Source organism: Leucoraja erinacea, chromosome 1 (assembly GCF_028641065.1).
Source record: "Leucoraja erinacea ecotype New England chromosome 1, Leri_hhj_1, whole genome shotgun sequence".
NCBI lineage: Eukaryota > Metazoa > Chordata > Chondrichthyes > Rajiformes > Rajidae > Leucoraja > Leucoraja erinaceus.
Genome location: NC_073377.1, coordinates 3,069,749 through 3,091,474, shown reverse-complemented (window position 1 = coordinate 3,091,474; position 21,726 = coordinate 3,069,749). Strand labels below are relative to the sequence as shown.

Below are 21,726 nucleotides of genomic sequence, written 5' to 3'. Positions count from 1 at the left end.
CCGTGAAGCTTGATCGCAAATATTGATCTGATTGTTGGGCAAGCAGAAACAAACAAAAACCCACTTGAGTAAGCTGTGTATCATTGATGATGATTCTCTAACTGTGGGAGAGTTGGGGCTGGCTTCACAGAGCTGCAATCAGTATTTGTTTGGAGATATCTAGTGCAGATAGTGGGTCCTATAATGCAATAGTTGCATTCCCGATAATCTGAGATCCCCTCATTCTTTTAAACTCCAGTTAATACAGGCCCAGTGCTGTCAAACGCTCCAGAGATGCTCAAACGTTACCCAGAGATGCACCTGACCTGCTGAGTTACTCTAGCACTTTATGTCCTTTTGTATATTAACCAGCATCTGCAGTTCTTTATTTCTGCTCCATAAAAATGATTACTTGGGCTATGACCAGATTTGCTTTTTGCCCTTTTAAAACCACGTGTTTCTGTCTTCTGCAGCTAAGCGGGTTCAAGCTGAGAATCTGAAAGTTGTGTGTGTACCTTCCTCCTTCCAGGTGAGATGAAACTTTTTTTTCCCTTCACTAAGTACAAATACTTAAGTATTTATTCTAGACGACTGACCGAAAATAAGTTTTAAACACCAGATCTCCAGCATTTTGACTGCAAATCCTGTGATTGCCCAGTGCCCATGTGTAAAGAAGTCTCACCAACACATCGTGTCTTTACTAATTGTTTATTGATAGTTCACAAGCATTGCTGTTCTAGCTGTACGTGGTCTGTCACCGGAGCTAGAGAGAGAGAGCTATGGGTGGGGAGGTTGCAATTATACATCTAACAAGGGGAGTGGTTAGTAGTGGTGAGGTCACTATGTTAAAGGCACATGCACTAGTCATCTACATCCTTCCTCTTAGAAACAAGCCCCGAGGCAGTGAAGACGTGGCCCACGTAGGTGACCTCTTGAACGCGGAAGCGGCACTTCTTCGGGTTGAGTTTCAGGTTGATTTCCCGGGCCCGATCTAGGACTTGACGGAGGTGGAGGTCGTGCTCGGCCACGTCCTTGCCGTAGACCAGAATGTCGTCAACGATGATGGCACACGGCAGACCGGCGAACAACTGCTCCATGGTCCGCTGGAACACCTCACTGGCAGAGTTAATCCCGAATGGCATGCGTAAAAATCGAAACCTTCCGAAAGGCGTGCTGAAGGTTGTTAGGTAGGAGGATCGCTCGTCTAACGGTATTTGCCAGAAAGAGCTCTTGGCATAGAGGACCGAAAAAACAGTGGCCGGGCCAACCTGCGCGGCGACGTCCTCTACTGTACGCATCGGGTAGTGCGGGCGCTTGATGGCCAGGTTCAGGTCCTTGGGGTTGATGCAAATGCGAATTTCAGATTTGTCCTTCTTCGCAGCCACCACCATGGTGGAGACCCACCGGGTGGGCTCGCTCACCTCTTTCAGGATGCCCATGGAGACCATGTTCAGTAACGCAGACTTCACCTTGTCCTTCATGGCGAAGGAGACGCGGTGCGGCGGGTTGATCACAGGTTCTACAACTCGGGCGCGGCAGGCTGCAGAGAAATGATTTAGCTTTCTGCAAAAGTTACAGGTTTTTCCCAAGGCAGGGCACACATTAAACTGGTGTGAGGCAAAGTTGCAGTTGGGGCAACGTCGAGTTCCGCCGGACCTGGGCGCAGGAGAACCCTGTTGCCGCTGCGGGGCAACGTCCCGCCGCGGGCCAGTGGCAGTGGCAAAGTTAATGTCATGGTCATCAGGCGGCAGAGTGGAGGCGACAGCCTCAGCCATGCGGGAGGCGTGCAGAGCCTCTTCCAGACACAGATCAGGCTTGCGCAGAAGTTCTGCTCTTAGCTTAGCATCACGGAGGCCGTAGACTAGGATGTCCCGGGTCACTTGGTCGGGGGTCAGAGCTTCCAGGCGACAACGCCTGGCCATGTGTCTCAACGCAGCGATATAGTTGTTGACCGACTCGCTAGGGTTCTGACGTCGGCTGAACATCTTAAAGCTCCCCCATAGGCATGCAGGCGGGAGTGAGCAGCAGACACTTTCTCACCATTAAATGCACATGCACTAGTCACTACAATCCCACTTCTGACACCATGTAAAGAAGTCTCACCAACACATCGTGTCTTTACTAATTGTTTATTGATAGTTCACAAGCATTGCTGTTCTAGCTGTACGTGGTCTGTCACCGGAGCTAGAGAGAGAGAGCTATGGGTGGGGAGATTGCAATTATACATCTAACAAGGGGAGTGGTTAGTAGTGGTGAGGTCACTATGTTAAAGGCACATGCACTAGTCATCTACACCATGTATAAACAATGGGAGCTGTGTTTACAATGTAAGCATATGAAGCTCCATCCATGACCGCAAGAAATTGCAGCGAATTGTAGACGCAGCTCAGACCATCACACAAACCAACCTCCCTTCCATTTACTCCATTGACACCTCACGCTGCCTCAGCGAGCTCAGCAGCATAATCAAGGATGAGTCGCACCCTGACCACAACCTCTTCTGTCCTATCGGGCAAAAGATATAGAAGTGTGAAAATGCACACCTTCAGATTCAGGGACAGTTTCTTCCCAGCTGTTATCAGGCAACTGAATCATCCTACCACGCCAGAGAGCAGTGCTGAACCACTATCTAATTTTTTGGTGACCCTCGAATTATCCTTGACCCGAGTTTGCTGGCTTTGCCTTGCATTAAACGTTTTTCCCTTATCATGTATCTGTACACTGTAAATGGCTCAATTCTAATCATGTATTGTCTTTCCGCTGACTGGATAGCACGCAACAAAAGCTTTTCACTGTACCTCGGTACACGTGACGATAAACTAAACTGAACTGAGTGGTTGCAACTCAATGGACATCTACCTCTCATTCCCCCTGCAGGCTCGCCAACTGATCCTCCAGCACAATCTACATCTCAGTGACCTGGACAGACACCCTGAGGTAAATGATCTTGTTACGTCGCTTGCTCTAGAGGATGGGTGGTGAGGCCTTGTTGGCCTGGAGTATCAAAACAAAGGGTGCGTTCAGCCAAGTAGTTGGGCGTTGGTGGAAGCGGCCATGGGCTGTGTTGCTCTCTCACGCACAAACTCATTCTTTATTTCTACATCTGTTGCCAAGATTGGGCCATCAATAGCATGTATATAAGGTCATAAGTGATAGGCATAGAATTATGCCATTTGGCCCATCACGCCTACTCCGCGATTCAATCATGGCTGATCTATCTCTCCCTCCTAACCCCATTCTCCTGCCTTCTCCCCATAACCCCCATCACCTGTACTAATCAAAACTATCTATCTCTGCCTTAACGGCCTCCACAGCCTTCTGTGGCAAAGAATTCCACAGATCCACCACCCTCTGACTAAACACATTTCTCCTCATCTCCTTCCGAAAAGAACGTCAGGTACGACAGGCAGTGAAGAAAGCTAATGGCATGTTGGCCTTCATAACAAGAGGAGTTGTTGAACAGGGCCCTGGTGAGACCATACCTGGGGTATTGTGTGCAGTTTTGGTCTCCTAATTTGAGGAAGGACATTCTTGCTATTGAGAGAGTGCAGCGTAGTTTCATGATGTCAATTCCCGGGATGGTGGGACTGTCATGTGAATTCACGATTAGGATTGAACCTGGATCACTGGAGCTCTGAGGTAGCAATTCTATTAGTCGCTGCATTCTGTCTTCCCCCCCCAAGATATGGCCAACAGGACTTGTGAAACTGTAGCCCAAAATAGAATGACTAGTTTAGTAGTGTAAGTATCATGACACGGTGGCAGCAGCAGACACCCGGGTTCTATCCTGACTACGGGGGCTCTCTGTAAGGAGGTTGTACGTTCTCCCCGTGACCTGCGTGAGTTTTCTCCAGGAGATCCAGTTTCTTCCCACACTCCAACGACGTACAGGTTTGTAGGTTAATTGGTTTTGGTTAAAATTTATAAATTGTCCCTTGTGTGTGCAGGATAGTGTTAGTGCGCAAGGATCGCTGGTCAGCACAGTGGGCCGAAGGGCCTGTTTACGCGCTGTATCTCTAAACTAAACTAAAAAAACAATAATGTACAATGGAGAGGGTGTGTTTACTGAACAAGTTATTTTTCCTCTCTTATCCAACTACACTCACAGCTTGATGTCGCCATTGATGGTGCAGACGAGGTGGACTGTAACCTCAACCTCATCAAAGGTGGAGGGTAAGTGTTACTTGACAACATTAATACCATTTCTTGAGTTGTCCACTTTATGGAAAAAAACTCTTGTGTTTTCACAAGGGTGTTAACAAACCACAAAGTGCTTGAGTTAAGTGGAGTCATAGAGTGATACAGCGTGGAAACAGGCCCTTCAGCCCAACTTGCCCACAATGGCCAACATGTCCCAGCTACACTAGCCCCGCCTGCCTGCATTTTGGTCCATATCCCTCCAAACTTGTCCTATCCATGTATCTCTCTAACTGCTTCTTAAACATTGGGATAGTCCCTGCCTCAACTACCTCCTCTGGCAGCTTGTTCCATACACTCACTCTTCCTCAGATTCCTATTAAATCTTTTCCCCTCACCTTAAATCTATGTCTTCTGGTCCTCGATTCACCCACTCTGGGCAAGAGACTCTGTGTATCTACTCGATCTATTCTTTTCATGATTTTATACACCTCTATAAGATCACCCCTCATCCTCCAGGGAATAGAGTCCCAGGCTCCTCAACCTCTCCCTATAGCTCAGACCCTCTAGTCCTGGCAACGTCCTTGTAAATCTTCTCTGGACCCTTTTCAGCTTGACAACATCTTTCCTATAACATGGTACCCAGAACTGAACACAATGCTATAAATGCAGTCTCACCAACGTCTTATACAACTATAAAATGACTTCCCGACTTCTATACTCAATACTCTGACTGATGAAGGCCAATGACCACCTTATCTACCTGAATCTACCCAGTCCTTGCACAGTACTTTATACCAAGCTTATCTTATCAGCGTGTACCCCATCTTAAAGCAATAGTAACAGCAGGACTCTATGACAATATTGGGAAGATTATTTATATTTGGTGTATTATTTATGTGGAGTAACTCAGCAAGTCTGACAGCATCTCTGGAGAATATGGATTGTTGACGTTTTGGATCGGGACCCTTCTTCTCCCTTTGCTGGAGTAGTTCCCTGACCCGCGCGGTTGCGCCTCAGAATTAAAGGACGTTCCTTTAGGAAGGAGACGAGGAGTAATTACTTTGGTCAGAGGGTGGTGAATCTGTGGAATTCTTTGCCACAGAAGGCTGTGGAGGCTTAGTTTAGTTTGGAGGTACAGCGCAGAAACAGGCCCTTCGGCCTACCAGGTCCACGCCGACCAGCAATCCCTGCATATTAACACACACTAGGGACAATTTCCACATCCACCAAGCCAAGTAACCTACAAACCTGCACGTCTTTGGAGTGTGGGAGGAAATCAAAGATCTCGGAGAAAACTCACGCAGGTCACAGGGAGAACGTATATTTAATGGCCAAGCCATTGAATATTTTTAAGGCAGAGATAGATAGATTTTTGATTGATATAGGTGTCAAAGGATAGATCAACCATGATTGAATGGCAGAGTATAGAAGTTGGGATGTAAAGTTAAAATTGTACAAGGCATTGGTGAGGCCAATTCTGGAGTATGGTGTACAATTTTGGTCGCCTAATTACAGGAAGGATGTCAACAAAATAGAGAGAGTACAGAGGAGATTTACTAGAATGTTGCCTGGGTTTCAGCAACTAAGTTACAGAGAAAGGTTGAACAAGTTAGGGCTTTATTCTTTGGAGCGCAGAAGGTTAAGGGGGGACTTGATAGAGGTTTTTAAAATGATGAGAGGGATAGACAGAGTTGACGTGGAAAAGCTTTTCCCACTGAGAGTAGGGAAGATTCAAACAAGGGGACATGACTTGAGAATTAAGGGACTGAAATTTAGGGGTAACATGAGGGGGAACCTCTTTACTCAGAGAGTGGTGGCTGTGTGGAATGAGCTTCCAGTGAAGGTGGTGGAGGCAGGTTCGTTTTTATCATTTAAAAATAAATTGGATAGTTATATGGACGGGAAGGGAATGGAAGGTTATGGTCTGAGCGCAGGTATATGGGACTAGGGGAGAATATGTGTTCGGCACGGACTAGAAGGGTCGAGATGGCCTGTTTCCGTGCTGTAATTGTTATATGGTTATATAGTAGACTTGACTTGATGTGCTAAATGGCCTAATTCTGCTCCTATCACTGCAGATACGGGTAAATTGAAATCCAAAGATAGAATACTCAGCAGATCAGGCAGCAATAATTATATTGGTTCAGGCCATCAAGTCGACATTTTTATCATGTTCACAAGTGGTGCAGGTACAGTGAAAATCTTGCTTGCAGCCGTATCATATGCACATAGACTCAGACAAGACACAAGATGTAAATTATGCATGACATATGTGTGCATTATACATAAATTATGCACAAATTACATATGAATTATACATAAATTATACAATACCGTGAGAAGGAAAAAGACATGAAAGGCAAAAACAAGACATTAGTGGTGAACATAATTCATAAATGATCCAGTACTCGCTGGCATTTAGAAGGATGGGGGGATCTCATTGAAAGGCTTTGATAGAGTGGATGTGGAGAGGATGCTTCCAGTAATGGGAGAGTCCAGGACCAGAGGTGATAGCCTCAGAATAAGGGGACGTACCTTTAGAAAGGAGGTGAGTAGGGATTTCTTTAGCCAGAGGGTGATGAATCTGTGGAAGTCATTGCCACAGGCCAAGACATTGGGTATTTTTAAAGTAGAGATTGATGAGATCTTGATTAGTAAGGGGGTAAAAGGTTACGGGAGAAGACATGAAAATGGGGTTGCGAGGGATAAATAGATCAGAAGTGATCGAATGGCAGAACAGATGACTATCTTTCAGTCTGAAGAAGGGTCCCGAACCGAAACCTCACCTATTCCTTTTCTCCAGCGATGCTGTCTGACCCGCTGAGTTACTCCAGCATTTTGTGTTTAACCTCGAAATTAAATGACCTTCCTCATCCATCACTCCAAGAGCTTTCTGCTGATAACGCACTCAGTATCCTGAGCGTTTGGGTGTAAAATTAGTGTCTGCTTTTCCAACAGAGGCTGCTTGACTCAAGAGAAGATTATTGCCGCCTGTGCAAAGACGTTTATTGTCATTGCTGACTATAGGTAAGGCCTCTCCCAAATAATGCTGGTCATTCCTTAAGGAAAAAGTGCTGCGTCGTTCAGAGGTTTGAAGTACTTGCCGGGATCAGCTGAAGAACTCCCACAGCATCCCAGGGCAGCACGATGGTGCAGCTGTAGAGTTGCTGCCGCACAGCGCCAGAGACCCGGGTTTGATCCTGACGACGGGTGCTGTCTGTACGGAGTTTGTACGTTCTCCCCGTGACCAGCGTGGGTTTTCTCTGAGATCATCAGTTTCCTCCCACACTCCAAAGACGTGCAGGTTTGTAAGTTAATTGGCTTGGTATAAATGTAAAATTGTGCCTAGTGTGTGTTGGATAGTGTTAGTGTGTGGGGATCGCTGGTCGGTGCGGACTCGGTGGGCCGAATGGGCTGTTTCCGCGCTGTATCTCTAAACTAAACTGAATCTCACGCTGAAATGCATTTCCACATCCATCTTCCTAATGCGGCTTGTGGCATTCACCTGAATGGGAGTCAGTGTTGCGTGAAGTTCTTGCTGAAGGAAGCCATACTGGGTTCACTCTGGGCTGGAGCGAGCATTCACCTACAGCTCAGCAGCCCGGGTAGAGGTAATGCACCTGCTCTTAGGAGCCCCAAAACACTGCAGACTGTTATATTCAGGGTGGCAGCCAAGTCTGCATGTACAGAACATTAGGTGGCAGCACAGTGGCGCAGCAGTAGAGTTGCTGTCTTATAGCGCCAGAGACCCGGGTTCGATCTGGACTACGGGTGTTGTCTATACGCCGTTTGTATGATCTCCCTATGAACATATGGGTTTTCTCTGGTTTCCTCCCACACTCCAAAAATGCATAGGTTTGTAGGTTAATTGGCTTCGGTAAAATTGTAAATAGTCCCGAATGTGTAGGATAGTATTAGTATACGGGGTGATCACACTGGTTGGCACGGATGTGATGGGTCAAAGGGCCTGTTTCCACGTTGCATCTCTTAAGTCTAAAGACTAGTCTAACAATGGCGGTGCCAAACATGATGCCAGGTTATATTAATCTCCACTGTCTGCATGTGATTCATACCTGTCCATTCACTGCATATCCATGTGCCCAAACATTCCTTAAATGCCACTGATTCTGATTCCACAACCATTCCTGGCAGAAACTTAGACGTCCACCACCCTCTGGGTAATAAAAGCAAATTGCCCTGAGCGTCTCCCTTTAACTTTGTGCCTCTAACCTTAAAGCTATGGCAGACATAATGCAATTTTATATCTTAAAATCTGGTCGCCACATTACAGGAAGGATATGGATGCATTGGAAAGTGTGCAAAGGACGTACACTCGAACGATATATGGATGAGATGATAGGGTATTGGTTACTGGGACATATTTATAGGACAGACTGTTTTCTCAGGGAGACCTGATGGAAGTATATAAAATTATGAGAGGGTAGACAGTCAGAACTTTTTGTCTCAGGATGGAATACTAAAGGGGACAGCTTTAAGATGAGAGGGGCAAAGGTTAAACGAGTTGTACGGGGCAAGTTTATTTTTTACACCAAGGGTGCTGTGCCTGGAATGTGCTGCCTGGAGGTAGTGGTGGAAGCAGAAAAGATCAAGAGGTTTTTAGATGAGCACATTGATATGCAGGGATTTGTGAGATATAGACCATGTGCAGGCAGAGGATATTAGTTGATCCTGGCATCTTGTTCGGAAAAGATGTGGGCAGACGGGCCTGTCTGTTCTGTACTGGCCTGTGCGCTATGCCCACTGGTAAAATAGAACAGTACAATAGAACGAACATCAATAGGCATCATGGCCAGCATGGATGAGGTGGCTGAGAGGGCCCGTTAGTACAATTCTGGGATTCGATGATCAAGACTGGCCTCCTTTCATTGACTCCAACAAACTGCTGCAAATCATAGAACATAGAACAGTATAGCACGGAAACAGGCCCTTCGGCCCATGTCTGTGCCGAATATGATGCCAAGACCTACCCTAATCTGCCTGTGTATAATCCATATCCTCCCATTGTGACATTTAGACCGGGAGCGGGGCCGTAAATCGCCCGGCACGGCCTAAAATGGCCGTGGGACTTATCATCGCCCGCCTGGGGCTTGGACATGGGAGAGAAATGGAGAACAGGGGAGAGAAAAGACTTTGCCTTCCATCACAGTGGGTTCACTGTGATGGATGTTTGTGTGAATTAAATTGTGTGTATGTCTGTAGAAATTGTCTTTGTTTGTATGGCTGTGGAAACGGAATTTCGTTTGAGCCTCACTGAGGCTCAAATGACAATAAATGGCATTGTATTCCCTGCATATCCAAAGGTTTCAAGGTCTGTTTATTGTCACATGTACCAATTAAGGTACAGTGAAACTCGATTTCCATACAGCCATACTAAAAAAAGCAACAAGATACACAACTACATGAAACTTAACATAAGACATAGAAACATAGAAACATAGAAATTAGGTGCAGGAATAGGCCATTCGACCCTTCGAGCCTGCACCGCCATTCAATATGATCATGGCTGATCATCCAACTCAGTATCCCGTACCTGCCTTCTCTCCATACCCCCTGATCCCCTTAGCCACAAGGGCCACATCTAACTCTTAAATATAGACAATGAACTGGCCTCAACTACCCTCTGTGGCAGAGAGTTCCAGAGATTCACCACTCTCTGTGTGAAAAAAGTTCTTCTCATCTCGGTTTTAAAGGATTTCCATAGGTAGGCAGATGGAAATAGAAACATAGAAACATAAACATCCACCACAGCGGATTCCCCACATTCCTCACTATGATGGAAGGGAATAAAGTCTAATCTTCTTCCCTCTTTATTCCCCCTGTGGTCGGGGGAGTCAAACATCCGCAGTCGGGGCGATCGAAGCTCCCGCAGCCGGCTATCGAAGCTCCCGCGTCAGGGCGGACGATGCTCCTGCGGCTTGGAGTTTCCAAAGTCGGTCCCTAACCAGGGACCGCGAGCTCCTCGATGTTAAGGTTCGCAGGCTTCCGCGGTTGGAGCTCCCAAGGTCGATCCCCGACTCCACGATGTTAGGCCTCAGTGCGGACGGAGATACGGTACGGAAAATAAATCGCATCTCCGTCGAGGTAAGAGATTTAAAAGTGTTTCTCCCCATCCCCCCACCCCCCATATAAAACAAGCTAAAGAACATTAAAACATACATTTGGTACATTCTGAAAAACAACAGAAGGAAAAGGACGAGACACTGCAGCGCCACCCGGTGGAATGTGCCTATCTAAACAACCATGTGCCTATCTAAAAATCTCTTAGTTGCCTCTATTGTATCTGCTTCATCCTTCAGTCACAGCAGCTCGTTCCAGGCACTCACCACCGTCTGTGTTACATGTGAGTCAAACAAATAGAGATATGGGTAGGTAGATGTAGAGAACTGCAGCTGCTGATTTACACAACAAGCTGGAGTAACGCAGCGGGACAGGCAGCATCTCTGGAAAGAAGGAATGGGTGACGTTTCAGATGTAGAGATAGATAAATAGGTAGGCAGATGGTAAGATGAATAGGTGGATAAATGGATAAATCAATAAACACACAAAAAAACAAATGAAAAGGTGCCCTCTCACTTTAAATTAAAGCTCTGCACCTCACACCTTTGTGTAAGAAAGAACTGCAGATGGCGGTTTAAATCGAAGCTAGACACAAAGTGCTGGAGAAACTCAGCGGATGAGGCAGCATCTCGAGAAAAGGAATGGGCGACGTTTCGGGTCGGATCTGAAGAAGGGTCTCGACCCGAGACGTCGCCCATTCCTTTTCTCCAGAGATGCTGCCTCACCCGCTGAGTTACTCCAGCATTTTGTGTCCCCCTCACACTGTTAATCTATTTCCCCCATAATGGAAATATCAAATAGTTCCATCCTGGGAAATAGGCTCTGAGTGTCTACCTCAACTTGTAGCAACTTGTGTTTGATCCTTGTGGCAAATGCCAGCAGATGGTGCCGAACCACGGTCCGATTAAGTGCCTGTTTCTTTAATTCCTTTTTTTTTTAAGGAAGGATTCCAAAAGCCTGGGTGAGAAATGGAAGAAAGGTGTTCCAATTGAAGTCATTCCGATGGCTTGTGTTCCAGTGACCAGGGCCATCGTCGCTAAGTACGGAGGAAATGCCGCGCTGCGAATGGCAGTCAGCAAAGCTGTGAGTACACGACTTAATCTCTCCACCTTGCCTCCCGGCATAGAGTCGATTGGAACACAGAACGTTCTGAAGAAGGGTCTTGACCCGAAACATCGCCCATTCCTTCTCTCCAGAGATGCTGCATCACCCGCTGAGTTACTCCAGCATCTTGTGTCTACCTTAGAACGGTACCAGGCAGGAACAGGCCCTTCAGCCCACCGTGTCTATGCCGGCCATACTAGTTTAAACTGTACATCAGCCTGCACGTGGTCTTGTTTATTCCTTCATCTCCAGAGATGCTGCCTGTCCCACTGAGTTACTCCAGACTTTTGTGTCTATCTTCAATTTAAACCAGTATCTGCAGTTCTTTCCTATACAAGTGGTCTTGTTTAGTTTGGTTTATCATTGTCACAGTGAGGTACAGTGAAAAGCTTTTTTTGTTGTGTGTTATCCAGTCAGCGAAAAGACTATGTGATTACAATCAAGCCTTCCACAGTGTACAGATGCAGGAATAAGGCAAGGCAAGGCAACTTTATTTATATAGCACATTTCATACACGAGGCAGAATCAAAGTGCTTTACATAAAAACATGTCATACAATAAAATGAAATAATAAAATGAAATAACATAGAACTGAAAGAAAAGAAAAGCAAAATTAAAAATGCATTATAAAAAGTGCAAAAGTTAAAAGGGCAATGTAGTTAAGATTTAGCTGAAAGCTAAAGTAAACATAAAAGTTTTCAGTCTTGTTTTAAAAGTGGTCAAAGTTGAGGCAAGTCTTAAATCTTCAGGAAGTTTATTCCAGCTATTTGTTGCATAGTAACTAAATCCTGCTTTCCCATGTTTTGTATTTACTCTGGGAATCACTAACAGATTGGTTTCAGAAGATCTTAGCGGTCTAGAAGGCTTATATAGTGGAAGCATGTCAGTGATATACTCTGGTCCTAAACCATGTAGTGATTTATAGGTGAGCAGCAGGATTTTTAAATCAATTCTCTGACATACAGGGAGCCAATGTAAGGATTTAAGAATTGGTGTAATGTGTTCAAATTTTTTGGTCTTTGTTAGAACTCTAGCAACAGCGTTCTGAACATTAATAACATTAATGGTAAGTCAAAGTCCCATTAAAGATAGTCCAAAGTGCTCCAATGAGATAGATGTTTGGTCAGGACCGCTATCTAGTTGTTGATGGAATAGTTCAGCCTCCTGATAACAGCTGGGAAGAAACTGTCCTCAAAGGCCGAGACCGGGAGGATGGAGCCGGCGATGACGACAAACGTGAGAAGCAAGGCCGGTAGAAGTGGATAGGGAACGGGCACTTGACCTACGGCACCCTCGAGGTTGGCTGCGGGGGAGGGGGGGGCATCCCCGTAGCACAAAGGTGGAGGAGAGGGACGTCGGTTCGCAGGTTGATCCAGACGTCCAAGGATGGCGATAGATGGAGGCCCACAGCAGCCTGGGGCTCGCCTGGAATGGACACCACCAATAATAATAACTAGAATGCAGACTGGACTTTGAAAATGGTGCCAGGCATGGCATCTCTTGCATGTGGGATCAGTAGACTATTTCTATACATAGACACAAAATGCTGGAGCAACTCAGCGGGACAAGCGGCATCTCTGGATAGAAGTAATGGGTGACGTTTCGGGTCGAGACCCTTCTTCAGACTTCTAATTCAGACTGCATCACTTGCTAATCGAGAATTCGCTTAGGTATGGCAATACTCTGCTGTTCGTAAGTAAAGAATTTCACTGTGCATGTGTGACAGTAAAAACACCATTGTACCATTGCACCTCCACCATGAGATGTTGAGTGAGGGACCAATATTGGACAGGTCACTGGATAGATGGTGGAGGGGAGACTCATTGAGGGTCTATTGTCCCATTTGAGATGGAAAACGAGCCTCCTATTCAACATGTTTACGCCTGTGATGGTACATTGCTTCAGTAATGAGTCGGCATAGATTGTGAAATGGAGCAGGTACGTTGAGATTTGAACCGACAACCTTGTTTGGTCACGGTAAACCTTGGGCGGTCACGGTGGCGCAGCGGTAGAGTTGCTGCCTTACAGCGAATGCAGCACCGGAGACCCGGGTTCGATCCCAACTACGGGTGTTTATACGGAGTTTGTACGTTCTCCCTGTGACCCGAGTGGGTTTTCTCCGAGATCTTCGGTATCCTCCCACACTCCAAAGACGTGCAGATTTGTAGGTTAATTGGCTTGGCATAAATCCAGCACCTGACAGCCTGGTGTGTCAACAATAACCTCGTCCTCAACTCCAAGAAGACGAAGGAGATTATTGTTGACTTCAGGCAGACCAGAGGAGGCAGTCATACCCCCATCCATATAAACAGGACTGAAGTGGAGCGCGTCTCCAGCTATAAATTCCTCGGATGGTGGTACATATCTCGGAGGATTTGTCCTGGTCCCGCAACACCTCCAAGCTGATCAAAAAGACACAGCAGCGCCTTTACTTCCTGAGGAGGCTCAAGAAAGCCCACCTGTCCCCCCGGATCCTGACCAACTTTTACCGCTGTACCATAGAGAGTATCCTGACCACCTGCTTCACGGTATGGTACAGCAGCTGCACTGCTGCGGACAGGAAGGCACTACAACGGGTGGTGAAAACCGCGCAGCACATCATCGGTGCCCCGCTCCCTGCCATGGATGCCCTCCATCGAAAACGGTGTCTGAGACGGGCTGGGAAGATCATCAAAGACCCCTCACACCCAAACCATGGACTGTTTGCCCTCCTCCCATCAGGGCCAAAAGGGGCTGTTTCCGCGCTGTATCTCAAAACTAAACTAAACAAAACCTTGTGCATTGTCAGGTGAGAGTGAGGCCAGTGGCAACATGTCTATGCCTCCGGAAGACTTTATGCGCACCTCTTGCCTGAGACCCGGCTCTGTGTGGTTTGTCAAATGATAATCTGCCCCCTCTGATGCTGGTTTATTCCAGGGACCAGTGGTGACGGATAACGGGAACTTGATCCTGGACTGGAAGTTCTCTAATATTTCCAATTGGAAAGATGTCAATGTGGGCATTAAAATGATCCCAGGTAAGAATGATTAGTTGATAAGTTCATGTACTAGCAGAATTAGACCATCAAGTCTACTCCACCATCGAATCATGGCTGACCTATCTTTCCCTCTCAACCCCATTCTCCTGCCTTCTCCCCATAACTCCTGACACCCATACTAATCAAAAATCTGTCAATTTCCGCCTTAAACATTTCCAATGGCTTGGCCTCCACAGCTGTCTGTGGTAATGAATTCACGGATTCACCGCCCTCTGACTAAAGAAATTTCCTGCTCAACTCCTTTCTAAAAGTGCGTCCTTTTATTCTGGGGCTATGGCCTTTGTTCCTAGACTCTCCCACTAGTGGAAAGATTCTCTCCAGATTCATTCTATCCAGGCTTTTCACTATTCGGTAAGTTTCAATGAGGTGCCCCCTCATCCTTCTAAACTCCAATGAGGACAGGTCCAGTCCCTTCAAATGACCATCATGTGTTAACCCAATCCTCTCGGTTGTCGGTTCTTATCACATGTAGCGAAGTATGGTGAAAAGCATTTTGAGGCATGCTGTATAGTCAGCGAAGAACTAAACGTGATGACAAACAAGCCCTCCACAGTGTACAAATACAGGATGAAGGGAATAACATTTAGTGCAAGGTAAAGTCCGATTAAAGATAGTCTGAGATTCTCCAATGAGGTAGATGGTGGAGCCGGACTGCTCCCTGGTTGGTGATTGGATGGTTCAGTTGCCTGATAACAGCTGAACTGTAGAAAGCTGGTTTTAGGTTACTGTATCTGTGTCCATAATTTTGGTTATTGCAGCAATTCTCATTGCTTAAGGCTTCTAATAATGGGAATTTGGGAGACTAAAGGGCCTTTCCCTCCGGTGATTTTCCAGCCTGAATAACCGGTGACTGGAACAGCGACTGTCAGAGTGGAACACACACACACACACACATCGCTTCCTTCACCAGCCCATTATTCAGGTGGGGGACAGGGCAAGCGAGGGGGGGGGAGGGGGCACTGTCTGAGTGAAGTTCACACGGTGCAAAGCCAATGTGATACAGACACACACCGCGATGAACAGGAAGGTAGGCACTGTAATTAAGACGGTGAAAGCACAGTATACGGGAAGGGTCACGTAAGTCCTTTAAAGGGGGGGGGGGCAGGAGAAGGAGTGGAGACAACTTTTAAGAAGCCAGACATACACAGCTGTGAAGCTCAGTGGACATTAATATTACCGGTTGGTTATCCTTAGTACTGCTTACTTTTTTTTCCCCAATGAGCCAATGAAATTCACTGGTCACCTTTCTGATTTCTAAACAAAATTGGGAATTGGAATTGACCACTTTTGATCACCTTTAAAGTGGTTTTATTTGAATGCAAATTTGTTTTTGTTTTTTTTGATATTGCAGTCAAACTACTTTGAATGCTGACCTTTTATGAGCATTTTTACAAGGCTGTTGCCATTTTACGAGGATGTTGCCAGGACCCGTGGGTCTGGGCTTATAGGGAGAGGTTGAGCAGGCTAAGACTCTATTCCTTGGAGTACAGGACGATGAGGGATGATCTTATAGAGGTGTGTAAGATGATGAGGTGTTTAGTTCGGATAGATACACAGGCTAGATGCAGGAAGATTGTTCCCGATGTTGGGGAAGGCCAGAACAAAGGATCACAGTTTAAGGATAAGGGAGAAGTCTTTTAGGACCGAGATGAGAAAAAAACATTTTTTATACAGAGAGTGGTGAATGTGGAATTCTCTGCCACAGAAGGTAGTTGAGGCCAGTTTATTGGCTATATTTAAGAGGGAGTTAGATGTGGCCCTTGTTGCTAAAGGGATCAGGGGGTATAGAGAGAAGGAAGGTACAGGATACTGAGTTGGATGATCAGCCATGATCATATTGAATGGTGGTGCAGGCTCGAAGGGCCAAATGGCCTACTCCTGCACCTATTTTCTATGTTTTACCTAGAGTTGGGGAATCAAGAACCAGAGGACATGGGTTTAAGGTGAGGGCGGGAAAGATTTAATCGGAACCTGAGGGGTAACTTTTTTGCACAAAGGATGGTGAGTATATGGGACTAGTGAAGGTCGGCGTGGGCAAGTTGGGGTGAGGCGCCTGTTTCCACACTGTATGTGCTTTCACGGGAGTGACGGTGTGTCTGGACTTGTACTAAACACTCTCTATCCCTGCAGGAGTGGTGGAGACAGGTCTATTCATCAACATGGTAGAGAGAGTTTACTTTGGGATGAAGGATGGCACCGTCTTCTCCCGGGACAGACCGTCACACTGAACAAGGGAGCACGAAGAACAATGACTTCCCTCCACTGTGAAGATCACTTTGCCTTAAACTTTCTGATTTCAATCCTCATTGACTTTATCTGCCAAATATTTTATTTTTGAAGGTTCTTTTGTTTTTATTATGCAGCCTCTTATATATCTTCAGCCCTTGCTGCAATAGCTGTTTACAGCTGCCTTACTCTGAGTTATTCTGCCCAGGTGGGGACCCCGCAGATTCCTGCCTCAGCTCCCATGCTGTCGATTGGCCTACACGACCCAAGAATGATTGTAGGTCATCTCTCTGAGTTTGTCATGTGAAGATTACAGCACAGGCAGAGATGTACCCGACCCCTCCCCCACAGCAGGCAGGCGCCCTTGACAATCCTTCCAACATACCAACCGTCCTTATGAACATTGAACTCTCCAAAGTGCCGGAGTAACTCAACGGGTCAAGCAGCATCTCTGGAAAACAAGGCTGGGTGACGTTTCAGGTCAAGACCCAAGACGGTTGCAGAGCAGTAGAGTTGCCTTAGGGTCCCAGGTTCGATCCTGACTACGGGTGCTTGTTTGTACAGAGTTTGTACGTTCTTCCCGTGACTGCGTGGGTTTTCTGCGGAATCTTCGGTTTCCTCCAATTCTCAATTTTTCCAACTTTAACCAACAGGGCCTTTGTCGATCAACATGCCCCATCTACACTAGACCCACCTTCCTATGTTTGGCCCATATCCCACTAAAGCTATCCAATCCTCGTACTTGTCCAAAATACATTTCAACATTGTGATGGTATCTGACTCATCTACCTCTTCCCATATACGTACTGCCCTTTGTATATTAAAAAAAGATTTCCCCTCAGATTCCCATTAAATCATCTCCCCTCACCTTAAACCTCTGTCCACTGGTTCTTGATTGTCCTGCTATGGGCATCGCCCTTTCCAGCTGAACAACATATTTCCTTTAATAGGGTGACCAAAACTGAACACAATACTCTAAATGTAGCCTCACCAATGTCTTGTAGAAACCACAACAAAACATCCCCCCACTCCCCCATTCTCCCCAAAACACCCCCTTTCTTTCCCTCCCATGCCTCCACCGAGTCATGGCTGACCTTACCTCCACCTACATTCTTAAATATTTTATACCAATCCTCCAGCTCCACAGTTCACAAGTCTAATCCTTTTGTCTCACACCATATGTGTTCATCTCTAGCCTTTCAATCCTCTCCCCTCTGCCTGCATTCACCTATGATCTGCCATGTTTTGTCCTGTTCATCTAGCTTTCTTCCCCACCCCGGGAAATCAGTCTGAAAAAGTCCTGACCCAAAACATCATCAATCTATGCTCTCCAGGGACGCTGCTCTGACCCGCTGAGTTACTCCAGCATTTCATGTCGACCCAGTAGACCTTGTTGGCTGCCTTCTGGAGAGGAGGCAATGAAATGCACAGATGGTCTGCTGTAGAGTGTGCTCTTCACTATACATAAGTTCTATGAGCAGAATTAGGCCATTAGGCAGAATTTGGCCGTTTTGCCCATCAAGTGTACTCCGCCATTCAGTCATCGCCAATCTATCTCTCCCTCTCCACCCCATTCACTTGCATTCTCCCCATAACCTCTAACACCCAAACTAATCAAGAATCTGTCAATCTCTGCCTTAATAATATTCATTGACTTGGCTTCCATAGCTGTCTGTGGCAATGAATTCCACAGATTCACCACCCTCTGACTAAAGAAATTCCTCATCTCCTTTCTAAAGGTACATCCTTTAATTCTGAGGCTATGACCTCTGGTCCTAGACTCTTCCACAAGTGGAATCATCCTCTCCACATCCACTCTATCCAAGCCTTTCACTATTCGGTAAGTTTCAATGAGGTCCCAACCACTCAGGCCCAGTGCCTTCAAATGCTCATCATCTGTTAGCCCAATCATTCCTGGGATCATTCTTGTGCATCAACACTATCATCTGGTCTTGCAATGCCTGTGGCCCGCTTCAGACCGCAGGTCCGGGTGGAGATAGAATGAGGGTGGGAAGTGCCATGATTTAAGCCAGGAGCAGGGACTTGAGTGCAGATCACAGCCTGTGTCCATTCCACGCTCAGTTTTCCCAGTGAGCTCTCTGTCTGTGTTTGCCAGGTGCTAGTTCGTGATCACAAAGTGAAGGATAAAAAACGGTCTCGGTTTAGGGAAGTGTTTCCAGCTGATGAGACCACCCCCCAGGACTTGAACATTTCCCTGTATTCCCAGGACAAACGAGCATTTCCTACCTCTAGTTCATTCCTCTCCCCCTCCCCCCTCCCCCCCTACTTTCAGTCTGAAGAAGGCACCTGACCCGAAAAGTCACCCATCGTTTTTCTCCAGAGATGCTGCCTGACCCGCTGAGTTACTCCAGCACTCTGTGTCTATTCCCAGGACAAACACCAGTTCACTAAAGGCATTAGTGGGACCCTGGCAGAAGGGGGGTATTTATTTGTCCGCAACACACGTTGACTACTCTGAACCATTGATTGCTGGCTTGTTATTATGAGACTGACATATTATTTACGGTTGTTAATGTCGTTCTCCTGGGCTCAGCCCAACAATTGCCTTAAAATGACCATTCGCCATGCTCCTGCTCGGTTTGATGGCAATGTGTTTAATGTTTCTGTTGGCTTGTTCAACCTAAAGCTGACTGGTGGTGGGCAAGTGTTTTGGAGCTTCCTGGTTAATCAATTCAACACAGAACAAAATACCTTTTTTTAAAATGAAGAAATTGATATAAATACATTGTTTTGGAGATTTGCTGTTCTTGTGTTATTTTTTTTCTTCCAGTGTCCTGTTATTTTAAATATACCACAGGCAAATTGATAATATGTTTAATAAATCATCTGACCCTGTCACAGGGATATAAATGTGTTAATATCAGAGAATGGATGGATGGGCTGAATGCCCAGACTTTTACCCAGAGGAGGGGAATCAGGAACCAGAGGACATGGGTTTAAGGTGAGAGTAGAAAGATTTAATAGGAACCTGAGGAGCTACCTTTTCACACAGAGGGTGATGGGTATATGGAACGAGCTATCAGAGGCAGTAGTTGAAATGGGTTCCATAAGAACATTTAAAAGACACTTGAACAGGTACATGGATAGGAAGGGTTTAGATACGAGACCAAATGGGACCCGTTGAGCCCCGTCCCCCAACGCGGGTGGGGGGGGAGGGGGGGGGAGGGCGCAGCGTTGGCGCTCACCCCGGGGACAGGCGCCCCCATCACCCTCCACAAACAAAATTATGGTATTTGTGGAGGCAATCAATGGAAACCAGTTTGTGATGTTGCCGGACAAGATGCTTTCTACAGCCCCAGAGTAGAAGCACTGAAGGATCCTCTAAGAGACTCAGAATTTCCTCAGCTGTCTGAGGTGGTAAAGGCGATGCCTTGCCTTACTCACCAGTGTGTGTTGTCCATGTCATATCCTCTGTGATGTGGATTCCCAGGTAATTAAAGCAGCTCACCCTATCCACAGTAGTCCCATTTATCCCCAGTGGCGTGTACGTCCTCGGATGTTGTGCCCTCCTAAAGTCCACAATCAGCTCCTTAGTTTTTGTGACATTCAAGAGGAGGCTGTTGGCCTGACACCAGAGTGCCAGATCAGCCACCACCTCCTGGTAGGCGTTCTCATCAGGCCCACCACCACATTGTCATCAGCAAATTTGATGATGGAGTTGGACTGAACCTGGTCATCCTCCTCACTTCCATTCCCTGCCCCAGCACCTACCCAGGTCGTAGAGCAGTGACAGGGCCTGGAACTCGGCCTGTTTCTTGTATTCGGCCTGGCCCTGGCTGTAGACTCCAGCCGTCAGCTTGGCCGCCGCCTGGGCTCCAGTCCAGGCCCCGACTTCATCTCTGGGCTCGTCCCTGACCACGGACCCAGGCTAGTCCTTGGTTCCAGCGGCGGGTTCTTTCTCGGCCCCATCCCAAGCCCCGAGCTCCATCCTCAGCCCAGCTCCAGTTCCCAGGCTGGGCCCGTGGCACCACCCTCCCCACCAGGTACTGTGCGGCCGTCAGCGCCGGCAGCCACCGCCACTCCTCGTTCAACACGAGCGCTGGGATTGCCCCTCCCTCAGGGAGTTGTCACAGTCTGCCCTCTCCTCATTCTCATCCACTTCACCTCCCAGTACTTTTCCACCAGCCCCTCCTTCACCTCGCCTGCCTGCCACTCCCCTCTCATCAGCCCAACTCTCCTCACCTGTTGCACTCAGTTGCCTCTGATCACCTATTAACCCGGTATATAGACTCTCCTCACCGTTCACACGCCAGATTGTTCTCAGCATTCATGCAAGACTCTCCAGCGATTTCCCGACTGACTACACGGATTCGAACCTGCCTGCCTGCCTGCCCCTGACCATTCCGTCCTGTCGTCTTCCCGGATATCACCTCAGCCTTCTGTCCCCGACCACGGCCTTTGTCCCGTACCTCCTGGTTTCTGTCTGCCTCTCTCCTGGGCTGTTTGGTGTATCCCTGCAACGGCTCCTCGACTTCCTGCCTGGCTTCGACTCTCCTTTCGTCTGTCCCTCGCTGGTTTGTTTGCATCGTGTGTTGGATCTCCTGGTTACCGGACCTTCTGCTACCCCGACTACGTCTCCTGCCTGCCCCTCTTCGGAACCCTCGCTCAATCCTGAGCCTCTGTGTGAGTACGGTGTACCCATTCCTGTGTTACTACTCTGTGTTACAGTATCGTAATAAAGTTCATTACCAATTATACCTGCCTGATTCTGTGCTGCTATTGGGTCCAAGCTATACCTGTTACAGGAGTGTCCCGTCCTGCCTTGCGACTGCAATTTTTCCCCGAAATGGGTATGTTTTTGGGGCTGTTTTTAAAATTTAAATGATTATTTACTTGGGAAATATAGTTGGGCTAGCGACGGGAAGATGTTTATCTCCACAACGGGAAATATGTGAGTGGGATGTGTGAAAATGGGAAGGCTGTGGCGTAGCATCGGGAAGAAGATAGGAAAACCAAATTAACACTTCGTGGGCACAAACAAGACAAAGACTTTTAGTTATATAGAGATAGATAGCTGAACCAAACCTGAGCTTTTGGCAGACACTCTCAGTCTGAAGAAGGGTCTCGACCCGAAACGTCACCTATTTTCTATGGAGATGTTGCTTGACCCGCTGAGTTACCCCTTAGATCTCTATTAAATC

General features: G+C 46.9%; 1 protein-coding gene across 1 annotated transcript in view; it reads left to right on the top strand.

Moving 5' to 3' along the window:
• rpia (ribose 5-phosphate isomerase A (ribose 5-phosphate epimerase)) overlaps positions 1–19,322 on the top strand; it is a 28,364-nt gene extending 9,042 nt beyond the window's left edge. The window contains exons 3-9 of the mRNA XM_055644501.1: positions 453–508; positions 2,857–2,916; positions 4,088–4,152; positions 7,078–7,146; positions 11,139–11,280; positions 14,218–14,317; positions 16,469–19,322. Of these exons, the coding sequence (XP_055500476.1) occupies positions 453–508; positions 2,857–2,916; positions 4,088–4,152; positions 7,078–7,146; positions 11,139–11,280; positions 14,218–14,317; positions 16,469–16,566 (590 nt within the window). The 3' untranslated portion in view covers positions 16,567–19,322. The remainder of the gene's footprint in view (positions 1–452; positions 509–2,856; positions 2,917–4,087; positions 4,153–7,077; positions 7,147–11,138; positions 11,281–14,217; positions 14,318–16,468) is intronic.
• The last annotated feature ends 2,404 nt before the right edge of the window (positions 19,323–21,726 follow it).